This window comes from Rhinolophus sinicus, chromosome 1, assembly GCF_057876585.1.
Source record: "Rhinolophus sinicus isolate RSI-liver-muscle chromosome 1, RSI-T2T, whole genome shotgun sequence".
In the NCBI taxonomy this organism is placed as follows: Eukaryota; Metazoa; Chordata; class Mammalia; order Chiroptera; family Rhinolophidae; genus Rhinolophus; species Rhinolophus sinicus.
The window spans coordinates 26,890,936-26,911,278 of record NC_142501.1 but is presented as its reverse complement, the minus strand read 5'-3'; the positions used below and the strand labels follow the sequence as shown (position 1 = coordinate 26,911,278).

Genomic DNA, 20,343 nt, shown 5'->3' with positions numbered 1-20,343 from the left:
CGCAAAGAGAGAACAAAAAGCAACATCCTACTCAAAGCCGAATGAAATCAGGCTAGAGTCAGGTACAAGCAACAAGCGGGCATTCAGAAATGATTAATTCTGAAGACAGTGAATCCGGGAAGTTACAGGAGGGACAGCATTTGAACTGAGTTCTAAGAATGAGTGGGAAGACATGCGGGAAACTACAAAGGATCTTAGCAAAGGCACAAAATCTAAAATCGAGTGGCTCGTTCTCCAGGACACCAGTAATGCTGACAATATGGAGTGAGCAGGGGATGAAGAAACCTGGAGAACAAAAGTGGTTGCAGTGTTTATCACGCAAAATGCCACGAGCCGGGAGGAGAATGATAAAGATAATAATAGTGACAATAACAACACACCCCAACGTACTCAACTGCAGAAAAGGAAAGTGCAAAGGTGTCGCTAAGAAAGCCAAGTCGACCCAGACCCAATCGCTCTCTACTGTCCTCTAGGCGCCAACATTGGAGACAGCCAGACTCGCGGCGGCAGACGGCGAAACAGCGCCTCTCGCAGGCGGCGAACCATCTGGAGAAGACCTGGCGTGAGAACTACAACTCCTACTAAGGCCGGGAGCACAGGCGCCTTTCCGTGTTTCCGCTTCCGCCGCCTTCCCCACCGTGCCCTCTTCTATCGGACCCACCCGGGAGCGGGCCTGGCGCGTGACCGCGCGTGACCCCTCGTGACGGGCGCCCCCGCGCCGGGAGGCCCCCGAGGCCGTACTCTGGTACCCATTGGTAGAAAGGCAAACCGAAAAGGTGGACCTGAACTTGAAAATCTCGACAATGATTGGAATTGATAGAACAAGGGCGGAGCCACACGTCCGCGATAGTGGCCAATCAGTGTCCAGGATGATCTGGGAACCGGGAAGGGGAACGAGGCGAGATGGTCTGTGGTCACATGCCGCGGGGTTTAGTGGGAGGAGCAGTTGCCCAGCGGCCGCCTGGCGCTTCCTGTTTCCGGTTCCCGGAGTGGAGCACCGCGAGGTGACGGGGGGAACGCTGGCTGTGACACGAGCTCTGGGACCGGGGTCTGCGGCTAGCCCTTTGCTGGCCCTGTCTCCCAACCCCAGACAGGTACTCACCCGGGGAGTCTGAGCTTTAGCTGCTCCCTTTGCCCGTGACACGTGAGTATAAGGGGCTGATGAGCGTTCAAACCTTGGCGTCTGTGACACGGACCGAGATCGTTAAGTCTCCCTTGTCCGGGGTTCTAGCCAAAAATCCAGCTGAGGATCCTTATAGCAGAATGGGGGCGAAGGCGTAAGGGCGAGGAGTCCCAGAGTCCCAACGGTAGTGCAGGAGAAAGGACCTCCAAGACTAGAGAGGGGATTTATGTGTATTTGGAAGGCAGGGAAAGGATGGTCCCTAGGTATGGAGTGCGTTTGAGGTGTCACTGGATACCTTAGAAGGAATTTTGGACTGCATCGTGGAGAGAGGTAAAGTAGCATTATTTGGAGAGGGTATGGGCCTAAGCAGTTGGAAAGTTAGGAGACTAGAATTTCTAGAACCCTGGAAGAAGTTTAAGGGGGATGAGTGTGTGGTATGGAGAATAGCTAGCCAATAGAAGGATTACTGCTGTGTTCCTCTGTAGGGAGCTTCTGCCCTTGGGACACAGAACTGCTCTGAGGGTTTTCAGCACTGGGCCTTTTAGCTAATCAGGACTGCTCTTCTAAATGTGTAGGTTGCCAAAGATAAGAGCGAAGGGCTGCTACATCACAGAAATGAGTCACAGAGATGAGAGTGGAAATGTCATTGAAAAATGGAAAATGCTCGTGGCTATTCTTGAAGGATGGGGAAGTGAGTGGTACAGAGACCCAGTGATATAAACTGCTTCCCAATTCCTGGTTTAGTCATTGGTCATCCCACTGAATGAGAATTTTTTAGCTTTACCAATTAGGTCTATCATAGAACAAAAAAATTGAAGGGGGAGCGGCTCAAAATCTTATGATCCTGCCCCTTGTTTCCAAAGTATCTAGACAAACTCTTGCCTCTTAAGAATCTCGCTGTAGCACGTTAAAAGGGACTACCCAACCCTTGGACTTCATACTCTTCCTAATACATTTTTGCACCCCTGTATTTATCAGAAAATTTTCAGCAAATATCTTTATGCCATGAATTGTCCAGGTTGCCCCACTAACTTCATACATGTTTAATACTTGTATAATCTAGGGCAAGTAACTTAACCTCTGTAAGCATCAGTTTCCTCATGTATAAAATGGGAGAAATACCTACTTTTCTGGGTTGTGTAGATTAAGGAACATAATAATCTAGATAAAGCACTCAGAGCACATGCCACTAAATCGAAGAGAAGCAGCCAGAGCATATATGCAGACCCTAATCTGGAAAGAGAAGAATATAAATTGATTCTCATCCTAACTTTTTGAACCAATAAGCAAACGAAAACTATCTCAATTCAACAATGCAGACTGCAGGGCATTTAACCCTTCATCCTTTCCCAATTCTGTGAAATTCTTTTATCTAATTTTGGGGGGAAGATCATCAACTGTTAACACATAAGGAATAACTTTGAGATCAAAAAACACAGCCTTCTGTGTGAGCATCCGTCCAGAAAAACTGGCCCTGGGAAAGAAAAAAAAAAACTTAAAAGCCCAGAATGTTGAAATTTTAAATTAGATCCAAAGAGAACATAAGGAAAATGGCATGCTAAATCAATCTAATAGAAGGAGTCTCATTTCTTTTTTGTAACTAATCTGGTGAAGTTGTGTGTTGAGCAGTGAGTTAATTTAGGGAAGGTAGGAGTTTGAGGTCTGATTTCTTCATTCCATCTCTTACTCACTGAACTGTGTGAGGCACTTCCCCTTCTTGTTCCGTCAAAAAGAAATCAAAGCTTTGGCTGCATACTCTGATTCCACAAAAAAATAGATGTGAAAGGAGACAGATACACGTGGAGTGAAGTATAGACCATGGGCTCTGAAGCCAGACTGTCTGGTTCACTCTATTAGTTCTGTCTCAGTTTTATCATCTTAAAATAGGGACAGTAATTGTATTTACTGCATGTGTTGTTGTAAGGATTAATTAGTTAATGTATGTAAAGTGCTTCAAACTACCTGGCAGAAGGTAAGCAAAGTGTTTCCTATTGGTGCCTTAAATGTGTTTATGGGGGCCACAGACTTTATGGCTGGCTGCAAGTATTCTGTGGAAACACCTTATTAATACTGTTAGGTTATTGCAAAAGTAATTGCGGATTTTGCAATTGCTTTTAACCTTTTAAACCACAAATAACTTTTGTACCAACCTAATACTATAGTGAATTGATGTTCGGAGTCCACAAAGTCAGGCAGACAACTTCCCAAGCACTTGTTGTCCTAGTGGAGTGTGGAAAACAGAAGGTCAAATTTAAGATTTAAGATTCTTAAATTTAAGAAGGGGAGTGGAGAAAATTCATTTGGGCTCAGAGCTTCCATTTTCCTATCTTTAAACTTATGGGTACCCATTAAATTCTGCCTGTTTCAAGTTTTACATTCTAAAAATGCAATGGAGTCAGTGGACAAGCATGGGAAAGAATTAGAGGACTTTAAAGAGAATTGGAACCAAAGTCCAGACTTGTAGTATGAAAGCATTTTATTACAAAGGAGAAAAGTTTGAAAAAATGAATCTTTGTGTCAGAAAAATTAGTGATAGTGGTATGAAATTAACAAGTAGCCGAGGCTTAAGGGTCATTAATGATACCAGAGTGAAACCTTTTGCAAGGGTATTCGGTGTGCCCTGAGTAGGAGGATGGATTAGAGAAAAGGAAATGAGTTTGGGAAACAGAGCCATGTGTTTCCATTCCTAGAGCAGTACAAGCAGCAGGTCAGCTGAAATTACTAAATTGTAAAGTGACTTGGTGAGTGCCAAGGGTTGTCGGCAATTTGGAGCGTAGAAAGACAACTATACTTAACTGGAAATCTCGGAGCTCTTGAGATCTGTGGCTTGGAGAGCCTGAGGCGAGTTTTGGAATACTTCTTCAAATGACTCATCTTGACCTAGTGAATTTTCTTCTTCCTGTAACATAAATGATTGAATTATTTTTCAGAGACGAAACATTAAAGTAGATAACGTCAAGTTTTAGGTGTGGTGGCTGCGTTCATCTCTGTTCATCATTCTTATGGTGAATGTGAACGAAGACTTTTGGGTGTTCCTGTGTATTGGTTTGAGAGGTCAGGGCCCGCGGTATTCAAGTCTTTCTCTGTTGTTACATTTTCTTAATAACTTGCAAATAGACCCTGTTACATCTTAAGTTGTAATTTATGTCTTATCTTAGGAAGGGCCACTGGTCTAAGCAGTATTTATGAACTCAGGCCCCAGCACAAACTTCTCAGCTGTTCACTTCCTGTTTATGGCAAGTTCCAGGCAGAGCTCCCATCCCTCTGGCCTCAGCTTCTTCCCTTTATATACGTGGCCTGCAAAGTAAGGAAGACAAACAAGCAGACAAACAAAATCTGGTTGATCCCGCCAGTAGCATATGCCTGTCTCAGAGATTAAGCCACGCATGTCTAAGGATGCACGACTGGTACAGTGAAACTGCACAAAGTTTAAAGTATTAAACTTTAAATAATGAGATAATTGCAATCTAACTTTTCATCAAACAATAAAGAGGCAAGGGTGTCTCCACTCAGGCTGTCATAATTAAATAATTCTTTTTTGTTCTTTCCCTCTTCTCGTCTCCATAATGTGCTCTGAAGGACTCACCTATGAATTAGACTGAAGGTTATATGTATATGAGCTTCCTGATACACGTGCTCTTGGCACAGAGATGTTAAAGTGTACTATTTGCTGTATATGCCAAAGAATCTTATACTTTCTGCATAATCAAAATACCATTCATTGGTGGCACCTAAGTATTCCCTAGGCCATTGGTTGGTCCTTCTGACAGTTTCTAGAACAAAAAATGAGTCTCTCCTCATAGAGCTGAGGAGTTGGTAAACTGCCTTGGAAGTCAAGCTGTTCTTGTTTTATGCACACTTTGCAAAAATCATCAACAGCTATAGACACTAACTCTTCACCAAGGCCAGTGCCATCCTTTTTGTTGAATGCACATTGTGCCTCTGTCCTGAAGCAGCACAGGAAGGACAGGAGATAGTGATGGTGTCAGGCAATGGAATCAGCTAGGAAGAGGCTGTCAAAATAAGTTGTAAATAGAAAAAGAGAAACCTAGAGACTTAAGAATCCAATTCAGAATATTAAAGGACAGGAAAAAATAACTTAGGTAAGAACTGAAAGCTTGAAATGGACAGACACAAGAAAATAAAACCCAACTTCATAATAAAGAAGAAAACTGGCTAGTGTAAAATAGGAGGTGATGGGTGGAAAATAAAAAGATTTTTAAAAATACCTTTCATTTATTACACACTCTTATGCTTTACTCTTTCCTTTCTCTCCTGTTCCTCCCCCCTTCCCCTTTCCCAACACACCCACTCTCCCAAAAGGATGCTCCCCTCCTACAGCTGCTGGAGGACTGGATTACTGCTGCTGCTACTCCTGGCTGTGATAGTAGAAGAAGCCTGGCAGGCGGAAGAAAAAACCTGTGACCTGGTAGGAGAACCGGGTAGAGAGTCAGAGAAAGAGTTGGCTCTACTGAAGAGGTTGAAACCACTCTTTGGCAAAAGGTAAATGAGAAGAACCTTAAAGGGCTTGAGAAAATCACTTTATTAAAGAATCTTTCCCTCCTCTTATTGATTTTATTTTGGTATTACTATTAAACATGGAGGTAATACACGTATAATAACCTCCTCTTTATCTAAGATAACTGGTGCTGTCTTGCTTTCTTTTATGATACAGAGCAAATTCTCAGCCCAGTTTTTAGTAGCAATGTGCAGTTCTCTTATGTAGAACAGTAGCTGTTTCCAAGACTGGATCCAAGAGACCAACTTGTAGGAATTTTTTTAAAAAGCATCATTTGATGCCTCCATATAAATAGGACTTTAGAAGTATCAGATGAGCATACGTAGACCTATCCATGTTATCAGAAGTGTCAGGAATCTTCAGGTGTATAGATCTGCTGATGTTCCTTGAGAAACAAGGGAGTAGCCCATGAACAGAGACCCTCATTCACAGGGAAATAGTAGCTAACACTTTAGCATAGTCTAGAGCAGGTACTCTAGGAATGTCTAGACTATCTGTCTGGGGAGGTGTATTTTAATCAGTCTTCATCAACAGTTAGGATGGGCTGTTAGGGTCATGGATGTCTCATGATTCAACAAATACTTTTCACTATTTTTAGCTGTGATATCAGATAAATAAATTGACTACATCTTTGGGGGGCGGGGCGGGCAGGGGAGTAAAAGGAAGAGAGGCTGCTCTTCCTCAGGCTGTCAGCCAGTAACTCTCCTCTTCCTTCTTACTCCTCACTTCTCCTTACAGCTTTGAGAGCACTGAGGGCCAGGGCCCAGAAACGTATCTGTACTTATTCAGGGTGTGCGGGGAAGCTGGCAACCTCTCCTCTGGGGCAGGCCTGGTGCAGATCAACAAAAGTAATGGGAAGGAAACGGTGGTGGGGAGACTCAACGAGACTCACATCTTCAATGGAAGTAAGACTCTCCCTTTTGACTGATTAATTGATCCCAAGTCAGTCCCTCTGACAATCCTGTCTGTCTTTCCCAGTCTCTTCAGAATATCACATGGTATGTGTGGTGCAGCACACTTGAGACCATAAACCACAGGATACCTAGTTCCACAGCTCCTCTGGAGTCAAGGCTCAGGACATTTATGTGTTTGTTTTAAAGTTCATGAAAAGCTTGTGCAAAAAAGAAGACTCTAGCTGGAATTGTATAGTCTGGAGTCCCTTTAATACTTAATGAGTTTTTCATACTACACTTCAAAATATCAATCGCCACCAATTAATTAATCAAACTGCAAAAGATCAGGTTTTGCTAACCAGTCAGTCTACAAAAACTTCCCTACCAACTTGTAATAAAGATGGTGACAATATTTCTCAAAAGTCACAATTTTAACTGCTAGAAAGGACTGTGAGCACCTAGAGTCCTAGAGTCTAATTCCTTTCCTTAAGCAGATAAGAAACTAGAGTATCACCCCAGTGCAGATATTTGCTCCTACAAATAGTGTGAGAAAAAGTAACATGAAGGATTTGGGACTCTGGGTCAGAAGACTGGATTTTTGACCCAGATCATCATTTACTTGTCCTGTGACTTTGAAAAATCATTTCACCTTTTTGACTTTGTTTCCACATATGCAAAATTGGAAGCAGAATCCTTACCTCATTCACCTCACATGGCTGTTGAATCAAGTATTTTGCAAAAAAAAAAAAAATTGAACACAGTAAATACTAAAGGAAAAAGAAATGCCCCCCAATCTTAAAAAATCGACTTTTAATTTCTCTGTGGCTAATTTAAATCTTAGGCTTTCCCCTGCCACCCAGTAGTTGTATGGAACCTCTTCTTTTGATGTTAGCAGGTGTTTAGCAAATGTGAATCATTGTTAAGGTGTGGAGCATCATTGTTCTTGCACTATCAGTTGCCCACCTTTAATATAGAAAATTAAGATTCTTATATGACTATCTGAATCTTAATTGTCTTATCAAGGGAACAAAGAGCCGTTGTAAAGAAGCAAATTTAGTTAGTTATTTCTGGTGTACAGAGCCCATACTGATGATGGTTATTTTCATTAAAACCCATTTCACTGAATTCCCCAATTCCACTTTCCCATAGTAGTCAGTTCTGCCTCTGCTGTTCTCCCACCCCAAAGCTCCATTTTTCTTGTCCCTCCTCAGGTAATTGGATCATGCTGATCTATAAAGGGGGTGATGAATATGAGCGTCACTGTGGCAAGGAGCAGCGTCGGGCAGTGGTGATGATTTCCTGCAATCGACACACCCTAGCGGTGAGGCACCCTGGGACATAGGAGCCTAGAGAGATGGAAGGACTAACCTGAGGTCGGAGAGACTCTCCAGAGGGGACAAGATACGTTGGGATGGACAAGAAAAAAACAGAAGTTCAATTTTTCCCTATGTTGTAGACACCCATCTCTCAACATACATGAAAATAGGTTATTGAACTAAGAGAAAGCAAATGTTTCTTGGGTTTTGTGGGGTTTTTTTCTTTTTTTAAATGGAATCAAAAGAAAACACTTTAGTACATAAATGTTGTGTTCTGTCCTTTCATCAGGACAATTTTAACCCTGTGTTTGAGGAGCGAGGCAAAGTCCAAGATTGTTTCTACCTCTTTGAGATGGATAGTAGCCTGGCCTGTTCTCCAGAGATCTCCCACCTCAGTGTGGGTTCTATCTTACTGGTCACGTGAGTATTTTTTCCCTTATTGGTCCAAGCCTTTTTTTTTTTAACTCTTAATTTCTTGGTTGTATATGGGCACAAATTGGATATGTGTTTATGTGTTATAATTTTAGTGGGAAGAACTTTGTGTGACAATCCTCTTTAAACTCTGACTATACAAGTTTTAAAAAATGAGATTTAATGTTTTTTCCCCCTTAAATATTCACATTGGAGGTCCTTTTTTTTTCCCTACTGGAGAGATGGATAGTTGTTAATATTATCCCATTAGATTATTAGAATATTTTAACAGAATCATGTGATCTAATGATGACTATTCTTGGCAGAAGTCAGTCTTATTTTTTTCTGAACATGTTTTCTCAGACTGACAGTGCTCTAATTGGTTGTCTTAGGAAGCTGCCAGCCCTTTTTCATTTAACATCACTACCCGTTTTTCCCATTTTATAGAACACAGCTTAGGAAATAGCTAATGATGACTATAGAGATTATCCTTAGTATCTGAGTTTTACTATTTCTTGGTTTTTAAGTATAGGTCTTTTTTTCTCGATAGGTTTGCATCACTGGTTGCTGTTTATATCATCGGGGGGTTCCTATACCAGCGACTGGTGGTGGGAGCCAAGGGAATGGAGCAGTTTCCCCACTTAGCCTTCTGGCAGGATCTTGGCAACCTGGTAGCAGTAAGTAACAGGGCAGCTGGCTGAGTCTGTAGCCTGCATATAGGGTTGAGTGACCAACCATCCTGGTTTGCGCAGACTAAGAGGTTCCCTGAGACACAGGACTTGGATGCTAAAGCCACAAAAGGCCCAGCAAACAAGACAGTTGATGGCCCCAAGAACTCAGGAGCTTAGCATCTTAGCTTCTGGCCTTGCTAAGACTTGGCTGGAAGAGCAACGCTGTTGCTTAGATTTGGGAATCTGATCTAGCTGTTCAGGGCCCTAGTTGGAAAGTAGGTGAGGCCTCATTAGAATTTTTGTCCTGTTGACTTCAAATTCAATTAAGGGTGATCCTTGGAACTTGGTGTTTTCTCTTCATTATCCCTGGAGAAAACTCGTTCTTGCCATTTTTAGACCATAAATATACTTTGTTTTACCTTCAAGTTGGTTATTCCATATTATCATTTCCTTCCTTTGCTTTTCTCCCTACAGGATGGTTGTGACTTTGTGTGCCGTTCTAAACCCCGAAACGTGCCTGCTGCATATCGTGGTGTGGGGGATGACCAGCTGGGGGAGGAGTCAGAAGAAAGGGATGATCATTTATTACCAATGTGATTGCACTTTAAATGCCCAGCTTCTTCTTCAGTCCCCCAAGCCAAAGCTTACTCAGCCAGCTTTCTTAGGCAGTCTCTACTTCAGTCGCTCACCTCACCCTTAATGTTGCTCTTGCTTTCCAGTTTGCTTTTGGTTTGCATCCTCTTCTCACTAGAGACACTTTCCCTTTTTCCCTATTTTCGGTTTTCCCTCTGGAGGTGGAGTTGTAGGCCAAAGGTAATAGGCCCAGAGACAAGAGGCTGTTGCGCTCTCTTGGTGTAGAAAGTACAGGAAGGTACAAGTACGATAGTTTTAATGAGCAAAAGCATGTGGCAGGCTTGCTGGCCCTTTCTTTTTTAAACACATTTTCACAAGTTTTTGAGACACTGGATTTCTTTAATTAAAAAAGCAAAGAACTATTATTTATACAAAGTTTGATTGCTTTCATGCTCTTACTCTATACCCTACAGTAGTCTCCATGAGAATCTGGATGTAATTTCTTGCTGCTTGGAACTACTTTGCAGTGATTACTTGGTTGCAATCCAAGTACTACCATTTCGTCTGAGCCTGGAGATGAAGACCTGCTTCTCCCACCTCTGGGGTTAGGATGGGAAAAATGTGAAATTTCCCAATTAGAGGATTATAAGGTACCATCACATCATTCGTTGGCATTGGAGTGACTTTATAGTTGGAATTGGGCCCTGGATTGTGGGGTCTTTGGGTATTTGTCTATATGTGGCCAAAATGCCTAATCCAGAAGTCCTGTCGGTGAGAAATCGAGTGTCCCCTCTATGCTACAGGAGTTCCAGAAAAGGGGTTTGTTTACCTTGTATTGGGATCTCCTTGATGGCTTTTTCCTCCCACTCGGAGTAAAAACAGGCAAAGCTTTTCTTACTCCTGAGATGTTTCCCTCCACCAGTGTTTCTAAACATGTTGTACTTTCTTCACAGGCATGTCGTTTTGACTTTTTTATTTTCAATCTTCTGGAAAGGGAATGGAGGCAGAAGTGGGACCTCTAGGGCTCTGTCATCCTCTGCTCTGGGTGTGGGATGCCGCTGCACCTGTCCCTTCTGACTCAGGGAAGTATCTTCTTGCCCACATTTCTGTGGAGAGGTTTTTAATCCTCTGAGGTTCCCACCTTTATATTTAGGCCGTGTACCCAGAAACCTGGCCTGATCTTTAATAGTGAACCTGTGCCATTGAAGAGTAACATGGCTCCGCTGGACACAAGAGGATGGAATGAATCAATAGGCAGGGACCTTTTATAGCCTTAGAGAAGAAAATGAAATTATTTCATCCTTGGACTTTTAAATACTATTGGGATGATTTTTTTTCTTTCTAAACAGGGAAAATAATGTTGTAAAAGCATCTTTTTTGTTACTTGTTTGCATCCCTCCCCCACACGTTTTAAAAATGCAAAAAAAAAAAAAACCCACCATTTTTTGTACAAAAACACTTGAAAGATTAAAAAAAAAAAAAAAACCCACGTTGGCCTAGTCATTTGTGTGAAAGACACTGGATTGGAGTAAGCGACAACCGAGACCAATTTTTATCCTTTTACTGAGGAAGAAAAAAATATTTAATATTTTTGTTGTATAAGGAATAGCACCTAAGGCAGGTTATTTATACTCCTGACCTCAGCCCCATGCACTCCTGGTTTATAAAGCTATAGGACAGAGCAGAGTTGGAATTGAAAGGGAAGGGTAGAAGACAACAGATGGATTGGAAGGGAGCAGGGGATGCAGAAAGAATGACAACAGCCACATGTGTGCCAAACACTTTTAGTCCCTGCAGCAAGTCAGAATGATGCCAACCAAGTCTCTACACTGGCTGGTGAACCTGCCATGGATGCAGGAGAAAATGTTCAATGGTATAGGAGTGACTGACAACAAAAAAACTGGTCCACAGCTACAGTCAGATAATCCAGAGGAAGTACCAGATTTTGCTACTTGTGTCACACAAGCTAGAAGAACCCTACCTCTCTCACTGGGGAGGCACAACTACGTTTCACCCATTTCCTTGCCTTATAATGCATATTTCTCCTCTTAGAGAACTGAGACCCTGGCTCCACTCCACTCCAGGATAAGGCTAGCATTCCTAGTTCTCTAGACATCCTCTTTTATAAAGGTTGGACTGGGGAGGTGAGAATTGTAAAGATTTTTAAAAATAAAGTAGAACCCAGAGAAAATGTCAAAGCTCTGCCATGTAGCACCAGCAACCAATTCACACACCTTCCTTCCCTGTCTCAGAAATGCCCTCCACAGATTTACATAATTGGAACAGTTCTTTATTCCCTGTAAAGTCTGCTGGTACCAGGTTACAACCTGGACAGTGGGGAATGTCTGCCTTAGGCTGCTTTGTGCAAGAGGGCCACCTTAGGTCTCCTTGAGGACATTTATCTTGGCGCAGATCTTGAGGGCAGGGCCCAGCTTGATGTTCATGGCACTCATAAGATGTTCCTCTTTAAGTAACAAAAGGGCCTGTCCATCAATCTCCTGGGAACGGAACTCCTCCGCAATCTCTTGGCAGCCTAGAAGGAAATGGAAGGAATATGAGCAAGTACATGATAGCACCAGAGGAAAGGGGAAAGCTAAAGATGAAAAAAACAGACCTAGGAGTAGTTAATCCCAAAGTACACATCCCAGATTCAATAATATAAAGATCTGAGATGGCAAGTTTGGGAAGCAAAAGGAAATCAGAGCAACTGGCTGTTTTAAAAGAGCGTTCCAGGATAAAGGAAGAACAACCAAGTCGTTCAACCACAGAAATAACTCATTTGAATAGCTTGGTAAAAAGGGTGAGAGCAAAGATACATACGTTTTCTTTTACACTTGCAAGAAGAGTTAAAACTCCTTGTGACACTTGTTTAAGGGCACAGAATTCAGACAAATACCAAGTGTATGGTGATTTTCTTTTCTGGAGAAAACCATCCCTTTGTCAAGAATTGTTTATAAATAATCCTGCTTTGTAGAGCATAGGACAACAATGGCCCCTGACTTTCTAATCCCCTTATCCATTGAAAAATATTTGATCCATAGTGGGTATCACAATCACACATAAAAAATATACTTTATCTAAAAATTATTGGTAAGAAATATCGTTGAATCATAAGAGATGAAAATCAAACACTGAAATTGCTGACATAGCAGAGGACAGTCAACCCTAAAGGAAATTAGAAAACCAGGCTGTAGGCAAGTAACTTGAATAAATACCAAGAGTAGAGCGTTCATTGTACCATACTCAAGCCCCTACTTGCTTAAAAGTCAGTCATGTTCCGTTACCAAGGCCCATGTGGGGTGACCTAAGGAAAACTAAGCACGTAGGTGACCTGGGTTGGTTGGATAAACCCTCAATACCTTGTAGAGAGGCGATAAACTCATACACCTCCTCTACACTCCAACGGCTAGGATTACTGGACAGGAACACAGGGTTGATGCCATGTAATTCGGGTGTGGGCGGAGCTGTATTGGGGTTCCCCAGGTCTCGTTCTCCATGCCCAGCTCTCACTGATAAAGGCCCAGGAGATGTTGGAGAGAGTGCTTCATCATAACTGGAATTATCTGAACCCCGGCTAGAGTCCTCTTGACCCTATAAAGAAAACCAAAAAACAGGTAATTAAGTTTCCTCTCCCCTCCCCAACCACCCTGAGTTTGGGTTAAATATTGGGCATAGAGGAAAAACTGACCTTAACCACAGGTAAAAGAATTTGTACTTCCTTTGCAAATGCCTGAATTATTTGTACTCCATTTGCAAACGCCCGAAGTCACCGGTCTACTCTCAAGTGCCTTTCAAGTATAAAGTATCTCTTTCTTGATTTTCCCCTTCTACCAACGATTGCCCTAGATGCTCTCTACTCAAATATAGTAGAAGGATTAATGGATACATGAACCAGTAATCAGGTGAGAGGAGACAAAACAGGTCAGGATCTTGGAATTTACAGTAATGCAATTCATGTGAAACCAGAGTTCTGGCCTCATACTCTGTAGGCCCATTTTAAAGGCAGGCGGTGCTACGATGCCAGCTCACCCGATGGCGCTTGCCCTGGATCTTGGCGCGGGCGATATCAGAGGAGCTGCGACGGGGCCCACGCCGACGAACACGAGCATAGCTGGCTTCTTGGAACTCTTTCATTTTTTTTCTCTTCAGCCGGAACTGGTGGCTACAGCTCACATTATACCTATAGGTTGGACACATATAGGATGTCAAAGGTGCTACAGAAGACTGCCTTGCTACCCTGTGCTAAAGGTGAATTGGTATTTTAAGTGCTGATTTGGAGAAGACAATGAGAGCAAAAGGAGGAGATATGAAATATTAGCTGTGAGATGATCCTAGGGAAGGGATGTGACATCAGATGGAGGAATCGCTGCTGACGGTGAGGAGGGAGTGCCTGCAGTACCTCTTAGCACAAGTCATGGAGCAGAACCTCTTGGAGCCACGGAACTGCTCTGCAGGGGCATACTTCCCACAGTACTCGCACTTCAGGAGGTTTGCCTTCTTGTCTAGCTCTGAAAAACACAGCATCACATGACAGCCACCATCAGTTTCTGCTGCCACTCAAGCCATCATTAGGCCACACGCTGCACTCAATTACTCTCAGGATTTGTCCCCAAAGACCTACACCACGTAACTGAGAATTCAAATTCCAAAACCATAAAGGCATGTCCCTCAAGAACATCACAGTCTTCCTCATCTTAAGCCAGACTATTTCCATTTTGATGACGAATTTTAGCTTAATTCATACTCTCAGATTTCAGACAAGACTGCATTTCTGAACAGGAGAGAACTAATTACTAACGCTTACAAAGATACCCCTCTCCCACAAAGTTTCTGAAAGGAGGAGGGGGAAATATAAGTAAGAGTCTTTAATATTGATTATAAAATCTAGAATAAGGAGAACTGGAAATTTTTTTTTAAATCCTATTTTAGATCATCTTTTGAAAAATATATCCTCATAGTAAATAATTATACAGGTTACTTTAGCTTGATAAAATTCCCTCCAATCCTATGGAATTCCTTTTGTTTGAGTACATATTCTGATACATGCTATGGTTTTTGTCTCTGGATGGACATCATATAATTCCTACTTTAAATAGAAAATTACTATTCTACAGAGTTCTCAAACACAACTCCACGAGCCTCCTTCCCCAGATGGGTCTCCAAATAAATACTTACCACCAGATGGGCTGTCCCCTCCCAAGGGGCCACCTGACTGATTCTCATTCAGCCCTGTCGGGAGGCCAGTCTGCAGTGGCTTCTCGGAGTCTTTTAGTAACTGAGAACAACCCACCTGTCCCAGAAAAAGTTTACAGTTAAGTTAGCCTAATTCCTGTCTGCTTCTCTACAGATTTCCCCAGCATTTCTCACCATCATGTCTTTGCCTGGATCTCTGAGTTAATGGCCAAGCTTGGTTCAGAGAGAATCACTGTTGATATGGCAGTCAAGAGTCTCTAACTGGCTTTTTTCAGATAAGCCATTGGAGAACAGCTTCCTACCCTGGCTCCCTGTTTTGTCCTTTTTCTTCCTAAGTTGAGGGAATGCACTAGGAGTCAAGATAGCTACAACTCATGGCACCTAGAAAAGTCCATTAACTTCTCTACCACAATTTTCTTCATTATAAAACCCAGTTTGTCTAACTAAACATTACAGCTTCAAGTCACTTTCTTCCTTTTCTCCTCTTCCCAACATTTTCATTTTCTAGTCCTTTTCTTTCTTTACAACTCACCAAACAAACAGCAGAATTGAACCATTCTCTAATAATTAAATAGTTCTGAGCCTTTTGATTTTAGTGGAGACAACAGTCAGACCAAGTCCCCACTTGAAAATCCCACCTTATGGCCTGCCCTCACCGGGAAAGGTTCTGCTCCTTCCTGGATAACGAAGCCTTCAATGATGTGGGTGAGAATCTGGGGCTTCACAATGGCCTGTGGGGGTTTTGAATCACCCATCTGTCTGGACACCATGGCTAGTGTAGGAGGCGGTGCTGACGGGGCAGGAGCCAAGGATACTAGTTCACTACTTGGGGTATTAGCATTCACATTGGTCACTGGATCAGCTTTCTCTGGAAAACAAACACAAATTCAGGAACAGATACGGAATAATTGACCCATCTATTAGCCAAGTCAGCCTGATCTTCCACAATAATACATATCCACCTTTGATCACTCACCCTGCATTCCCTCTTTTTTGAATCTACTCATTTGTCCACCAAGTTCAGACCTATATGCTACTGAAGCAGATTTATGTTTTAGCTCACTCACTGAGAACATTTCTCTAATCTCTGCACTCCAACAGTACTGCAGAAGTCAGTCTCTCACCTCCAAGATTGCTCTTCTCCTCCACGGCCTTTGGGCTCTCTGCTACTGGAGAAGCCTTGGCAGGAAGCACTGAACCCACTGTGGAGACGTCATCTCTCTCCTCCTCACACTCAGCCTTGCGTTTGACGCCCAACGTCTGGGCTTTGCCCTATAAAGTGAAGAATAGGAAAGAAATCAAGATTTGTGAGTGAAGGATAATAAAGAACCAAAATACCCCCATATTGCAGAGAAAATTTTCTTAGTTCCAGATTCCCCAATTTTGTGTACTTCCCACAGTACATGAAAACTCCTAGTCATTCCCAAGAAGCGTAACTTCCACATCAGGACAAAAGAAAACTGCAACATTACTTAGTCCTGACCTAGACCTTGAGACCCTGGATTCATTATGGCCCAACCAAGAACTGTTGTTATTTTAATGATTGCATAGGTAGTTAAAGCAACCTTGATGTAACTTAGTACAGTTCGAAAAACCCAGAATGACTTCAGGAGCAGATTTAGGAGTATGAAGTTCAGGCGTCATACACATTAACATCTCTCTCTTACAAAAGGAGCCAATAAATACCTTCTCAACTCTTCAATCCCCTACTAAGTTAAGCTCTATTTCTACTCAGCCCCAAGTTCACCCTCAAGAGTGACAGTGCCCTCAAAACCATCAGACATCACTCACCGGCAGGTGCACAGATTGCATGTAGAAGGCAGCAGGGACCTGGGCTACAACAGGTGAGGAGGTGGTAGCCCCACCCTTTACCACATGTGCCGTCCCCTGCACCGGAGCAAGGGTCATCCCAGAGGCCAATGTGGGAGAGCACTCGGGCAGCGTACCAGGAGCCTGGGATGAAGGTGGCGAGGAGGCCAAATGGGCCTGACCAGGCTGCATTGTACCTGGCATCCCCCGGGAAGTAGGCACAGCAGCTGCCAGCTGTGCCAACCCCAAAGCCTGTGCCTGGGCTGTGCCTGGCTGTCGGGTGCCCACAACTTGCACAGGGATATGGGGTGGTGGTTGCTGGGTAGCTGACATCTTAGCAGCCCCTAACTGTGGAGGCTTGATCGGTGCTAAAGGTGGTTTGGACTGGATGGGAATAGGTGGCTTGGGAGTGGGGTCGGGTGGGAGGGACAAGGGTGAAGACTGAAGCATGGGCTGAACAACCAGGGTTTGCGCTTGCTGCTGGGACTGGGAAGGTGGGACCTGCTGAGTAGGTGGGACCTGTGGTGGCTGAGGGACAGAGAGAGCTGTGGCCTGCTGCTGCTGCTGCTGCTGCTGCTGTTGCTGTTGCTGCTGCTGCTGCTGCTGTTGCTGCTGCTGTTGCTGCTGCTGCTGCTGCTGGGCCAGCTGGAGGTGTGTGGCTGTGTGGAGCAGCTGAGACTGACGGTGCTGGAACTGCTGCTGGTGGTGGATGGCAATCTGCTGCTGGATGACCACCTGCTTCTGCTGGAGGTGGATCTGCTGCTGCTGCTGGATCAGGGAGTGGGGCTGGATCTGTGTGTAGGTGGCTGCAGGAACCAGTCCAGACAGAACAGAGAGGAAGAGCAGAAAATCATCATCATTATCAATTAAAGGTAAAATCAGCTTGCCAAGGTGTATCTAGTTTTGGAATCACACAGTGAATGGAAATCTAACCTGGAAAGACCTGAGAGATCACCGCACTTGTACTCTCCTCTACGAGACACTACCAACTGTCTCTCGTCTTAAAGATCTCAAGGAAAGAACTCCCTCACTCAATCATTTAACAATCCCCAGTAATTTCTTACATTTATCTAACTTTTCTTTTCCTTGCTATACTTATATCCTGTTACTTTTGCACTCAGCAAAGTGAGCTGGCCAATCCTCTCTATGATTGGACTCTGAGTTCCTCAAGGCTGAGTCCATGTTTTATTCATGTTTACATCCCTAGAACCCAGCCCAGCACAATAGAAACACTTAACAGTCATTCACTGAAAGAATAAATGTCCACAAAGGTAAAAATACCGACATCTTCCCATGAATGTCATGGTTTTTAAGATTCGTCAGTTTAGGTCCCTACCAACAAGAAGCCTCAGGAGTCAGCAGCTACAGTCTCTGACTTTACCCAGTTTCCTCTGCTGTAAACCAGAGCTGACCATCTCCCCCCTCCATACTGGCCAGAATACATAGGTGATATGAAAGCACTTCAGAAACAGAAGTGCTATAGTAAGTAAATACTAAGTTATGAGCAATATAACTGATAATTCACTCTTACTTTTCGTGAGTGCATTATCCAAAGGCAGCAACAACTAATGTGTTAGAAACAAGGAAGGCAAAAATAAACATTGCTAAGTAAGGTACACACATCCAATTGTATCTAACCACAGACTGAAAGCAAGTATAAACTATTTGGGGTTATGATAGTACTTATTCTTTTTTATCCTTACTGACACAGGTTGACACAAGTTGACTGTATTAAACCATGGCTCTATTTGCTAGTCTTAGTGCTCTAAGGCACTTAAACCATCTCTGCTCTACTCTGTGCCACCTAGCCACCACTAAACACACAGTGAGGACAGAATTCATCCCTCACGCTAGACTGTAAGCTCCATGAGGACAGGGAATCTGTTTGCAAAGACGTATCCCTACCACCTCCTAGAACACCGTGGGCGATCCAATAAGAACTGGGTGAATGAATGGGTAGTGTGAGTAATCTGAAGAACTCAGGACCGAAGAAAGACAAGGCAACTTGTACAGTGATTGCTGCCTGGTGGAAAGAGACAAGATCTGTTATCTGTCCTCCTGTCTCCCTGCACTAATGGGATCAAGGCTGATGTGACTCTTTCACTACTTCAGGACAAAGAGAAAAGGAAAAAAGGCAAAGAAATATACTCTGAAGGTTTCAAACAAGTTCAGAAAGAATAATGACATTATGAGAAGTGACCACTTACCTGAGCTAATCAGGGTCTGGCTGGGAGCAGGTGTAGCTGTCCGTGTCAGGTTCATGCCCACGTTCTGCTGACCAGTCCCATCTGCTTCTGCCTTCTTGGCTGCCGCACTTTCTGCTTCTGTCTGGCTGCCCTGACTCACAGTCACTGTTTGGGCTGCAGGCAAGGGCTGCACCACTCCTGTGCCCTTCCTGGGACAGCTCCCACCACCACCCATTCCTGAGGAAGGCAACTGACCCAAGCCCCCAGGTGCCTGGCCACTTCCACCTGGACCCATGGACCCTGGGATGCTATTCCCACTGCCTCCACCAGCTTGACTAAGGTTGAGGGACTGGCCTGAGGCCCCAGAGGAAGCCTGAGCCACAGCGAGGGCCTGGCTAGAGGCCTGGGAGAGGCTAGAGACAGGGGAGGCTCCAGGAGGAATGGCCTTCTGAGTAGAGCCTTGCATTTGAGGTCCTTGGGCTGAGGCCTGTTGGTTCCTCACAGCCAAGTTCTGCACCTGAAAGATGAGAAGAAAAAGGCAGATTGAGAAAAGGGGAATAAGAGGCAGTAAGGTCAAAGATTTCCGTGACCAATTCAGAAGCAGTGAAGACAGCTACAGATATTCCACAACCCACCTCAAGTCATACCATCACCTTTACAATTATATACAGAGGGCACCCAAAAAATGGATACACATTTTAAGAAAGGAAAAAACTATTAAAAGTTTAATACTCAATATATGCCACTAACAAAAGATGAATACAAGTCACGTTTGACTTCTGCAATTACAAGAGGTGCTCAAAGTGGTTACTATCAGCGTCCAGGCACTTCTGATTACGGCTTGAGCAACGTTGACCAAAGTGTCCACTTGTATACATTTTTTTGGCACCCCCGGTACATTAAAGACCTTTCAGGGAAGAACTCTTAAATCAAATTTTAATTTTCAGTCTCCTTCATTCACTATCAAATCTATCATTAAGTTTGGTCATTTATTCCTTCAAAATGTCTCAGATTTTCCCTTTACTCTCCATTCATTCGCTCAACATCTACCAAATACCTACTAAGCCTCAGGTACTACATTGGATACTGGGAATGCAGGGATGAAAGACATTCCCACTCTTGATGAGTATGTTCTACTAGGGAAGAAAGACAAGAAAATCACCAATAACAGTATTATAGTACACACAGATATGCACAAAGTGCCATGGGAGCACAGAGGAAGAAGATTACAGACTAAGGAGATTAGGGAAGACTTCCTAAAACAGGTGATGTTTGGCCTGAGGCCCAGTAGGTAATAGTGAAGGGAAGGGTTTAAAGACACAGGTAACATTTGCAAGACCACTGAGTTAATAAAAAAATAGCATTTTTGGAAATTATAAATATTTCATTATGTTTGGGGTGAGTTAGAGGGAGTGGTAAGAAATGAAACTAGGAAGGTAAGCTGAAGCTAGGGAGGTAGAAAGGTGCCAGATCATGAAGAACCTGGTGTTTTAAAATAAGGAGAGTCTGAACTTCAGTTTGGAAACAGAGAGTGTATCTGTCTTCTTCATTGTTAAATTCCCAGCACCTAGCACAGCACCTGACACATAGTAAGTACTCCAAAATCTGAACAGAGAGAAAGAATGAGCACATAATTGAATATTAAAAAT

The 20,343-nt window shown here is 43.3% G+C and overlaps 2 protein-coding genes across 15 annotated transcripts in view; one reads left to right on the top strand and one right to left on the bottom strand.

Moving 5' to 3' along the window:
• The first annotated feature begins 263 nt into the window (after nucleotides 1-263).
• On the top strand, nucleotides 264-10,458 carry M6PR (mannose-6-phosphate receptor, cation dependent). 2 transcript variants are annotated; one of them, XM_019713499.3, is made up of 7 exons: nucleotides 264-1,144; nucleotides 5,447-5,626; nucleotides 6,381-6,547; nucleotides 7,747-7,856; nucleotides 8,141-8,271; nucleotides 8,813-8,939; nucleotides 9,408-10,458. In XM_019713499.3, exons 2-7 carry the CDS (start codon nucleotides 5,448-5,450, stop codon nucleotides 9,528-9,530), a joined length of 837 nt encoding a protein of 278 aa, XP_019569058.1. In that variant the 5' UTR covers nucleotides 264-1,144; nucleotide 5,447; the 3' UTR covers nucleotides 9,531-10,458. The 2 variants fall into 2 exon arrangements, with proteins under 2 accessions (XP_019569058.1, XP_074182157.1); XM_074326056.2 differs by having other exon boundaries at nucleotides 934-1,094.
• A 1,322-nt stretch (nucleotides 10,459-11,780) lies between these two features.
• The window catches only part of PHC1 (polyhomeotic homolog 1), a 21,103-nt gene continuing 12,540 nt past the window's right edge, over nucleotides 11,781-20,343 (bottom strand). For 7 of the 13 annotated variants that reach the window (XM_074326052.2, XM_074326050.2, XM_074326051.2 and 4 more), the window contains 9 exons: nucleotides 18,716-19,211; nucleotides 16,491-17,314; nucleotides 15,824-15,971; nucleotides 15,338-15,567; nucleotides 14,682-14,796; nucleotides 13,906-14,014; nucleotides 13,536-13,686; nucleotides 12,866-13,097; nucleotides 11,781-12,039 (listed from right to left, as the gene is read on the bottom strand). In XM_074326052.2, the coding sequence (XP_074182153.1) occupies nucleotides 11,885-12,039; nucleotides 12,866-13,097; nucleotides 13,536-13,686; nucleotides 13,906-14,014; nucleotides 14,682-14,796; nucleotides 15,338-15,567; nucleotides 15,824-15,971; nucleotides 16,491-17,314; nucleotides 18,716-19,211 (2,460 nt within the window). In that variant the 3' untranslated portion in view covers nucleotides 11,781-11,884. The remainder of the gene's footprint in view (nucleotides 12,040-12,865; nucleotides 13,098-13,535; nucleotides 13,687-13,905; nucleotides 14,015-14,681; nucleotides 14,797-15,337; nucleotides 15,568-15,823; nucleotides 15,972-16,490; nucleotides 17,315-18,715; nucleotides 19,212-20,343) is intronic. The other 6 variants (XM_019713496.3, XM_074326053.2, XM_088797823.1 and 3 more) reach the window with 1 other exon arrangement.

Excerpts from the sequence above, each read along its gene's own strand:
- M6PR (XM_019713499.3), top strand. The coding sequence starts at position 5,448 with ATGCTCCCCTCCTACAGCTGCTGGAGGACTGGATTACTGCTGCTGCTA. Across the intron at positions 8,272-8,812 it reads GGTTCTATCTTACTGGTCAC|GTTTGCATCACTGGTTGCTG; the intron begins GTGAGTATTTTT and ends TTTTCTCGATAG. Across the intron at positions 8,940-9,407 it reads ATCTTGGCAACCTGGTAGCA|GATGGTTGTGACTTTGTGTG; the intron begins GTAAGTAACAGG and ends TTCTCCCTACAG.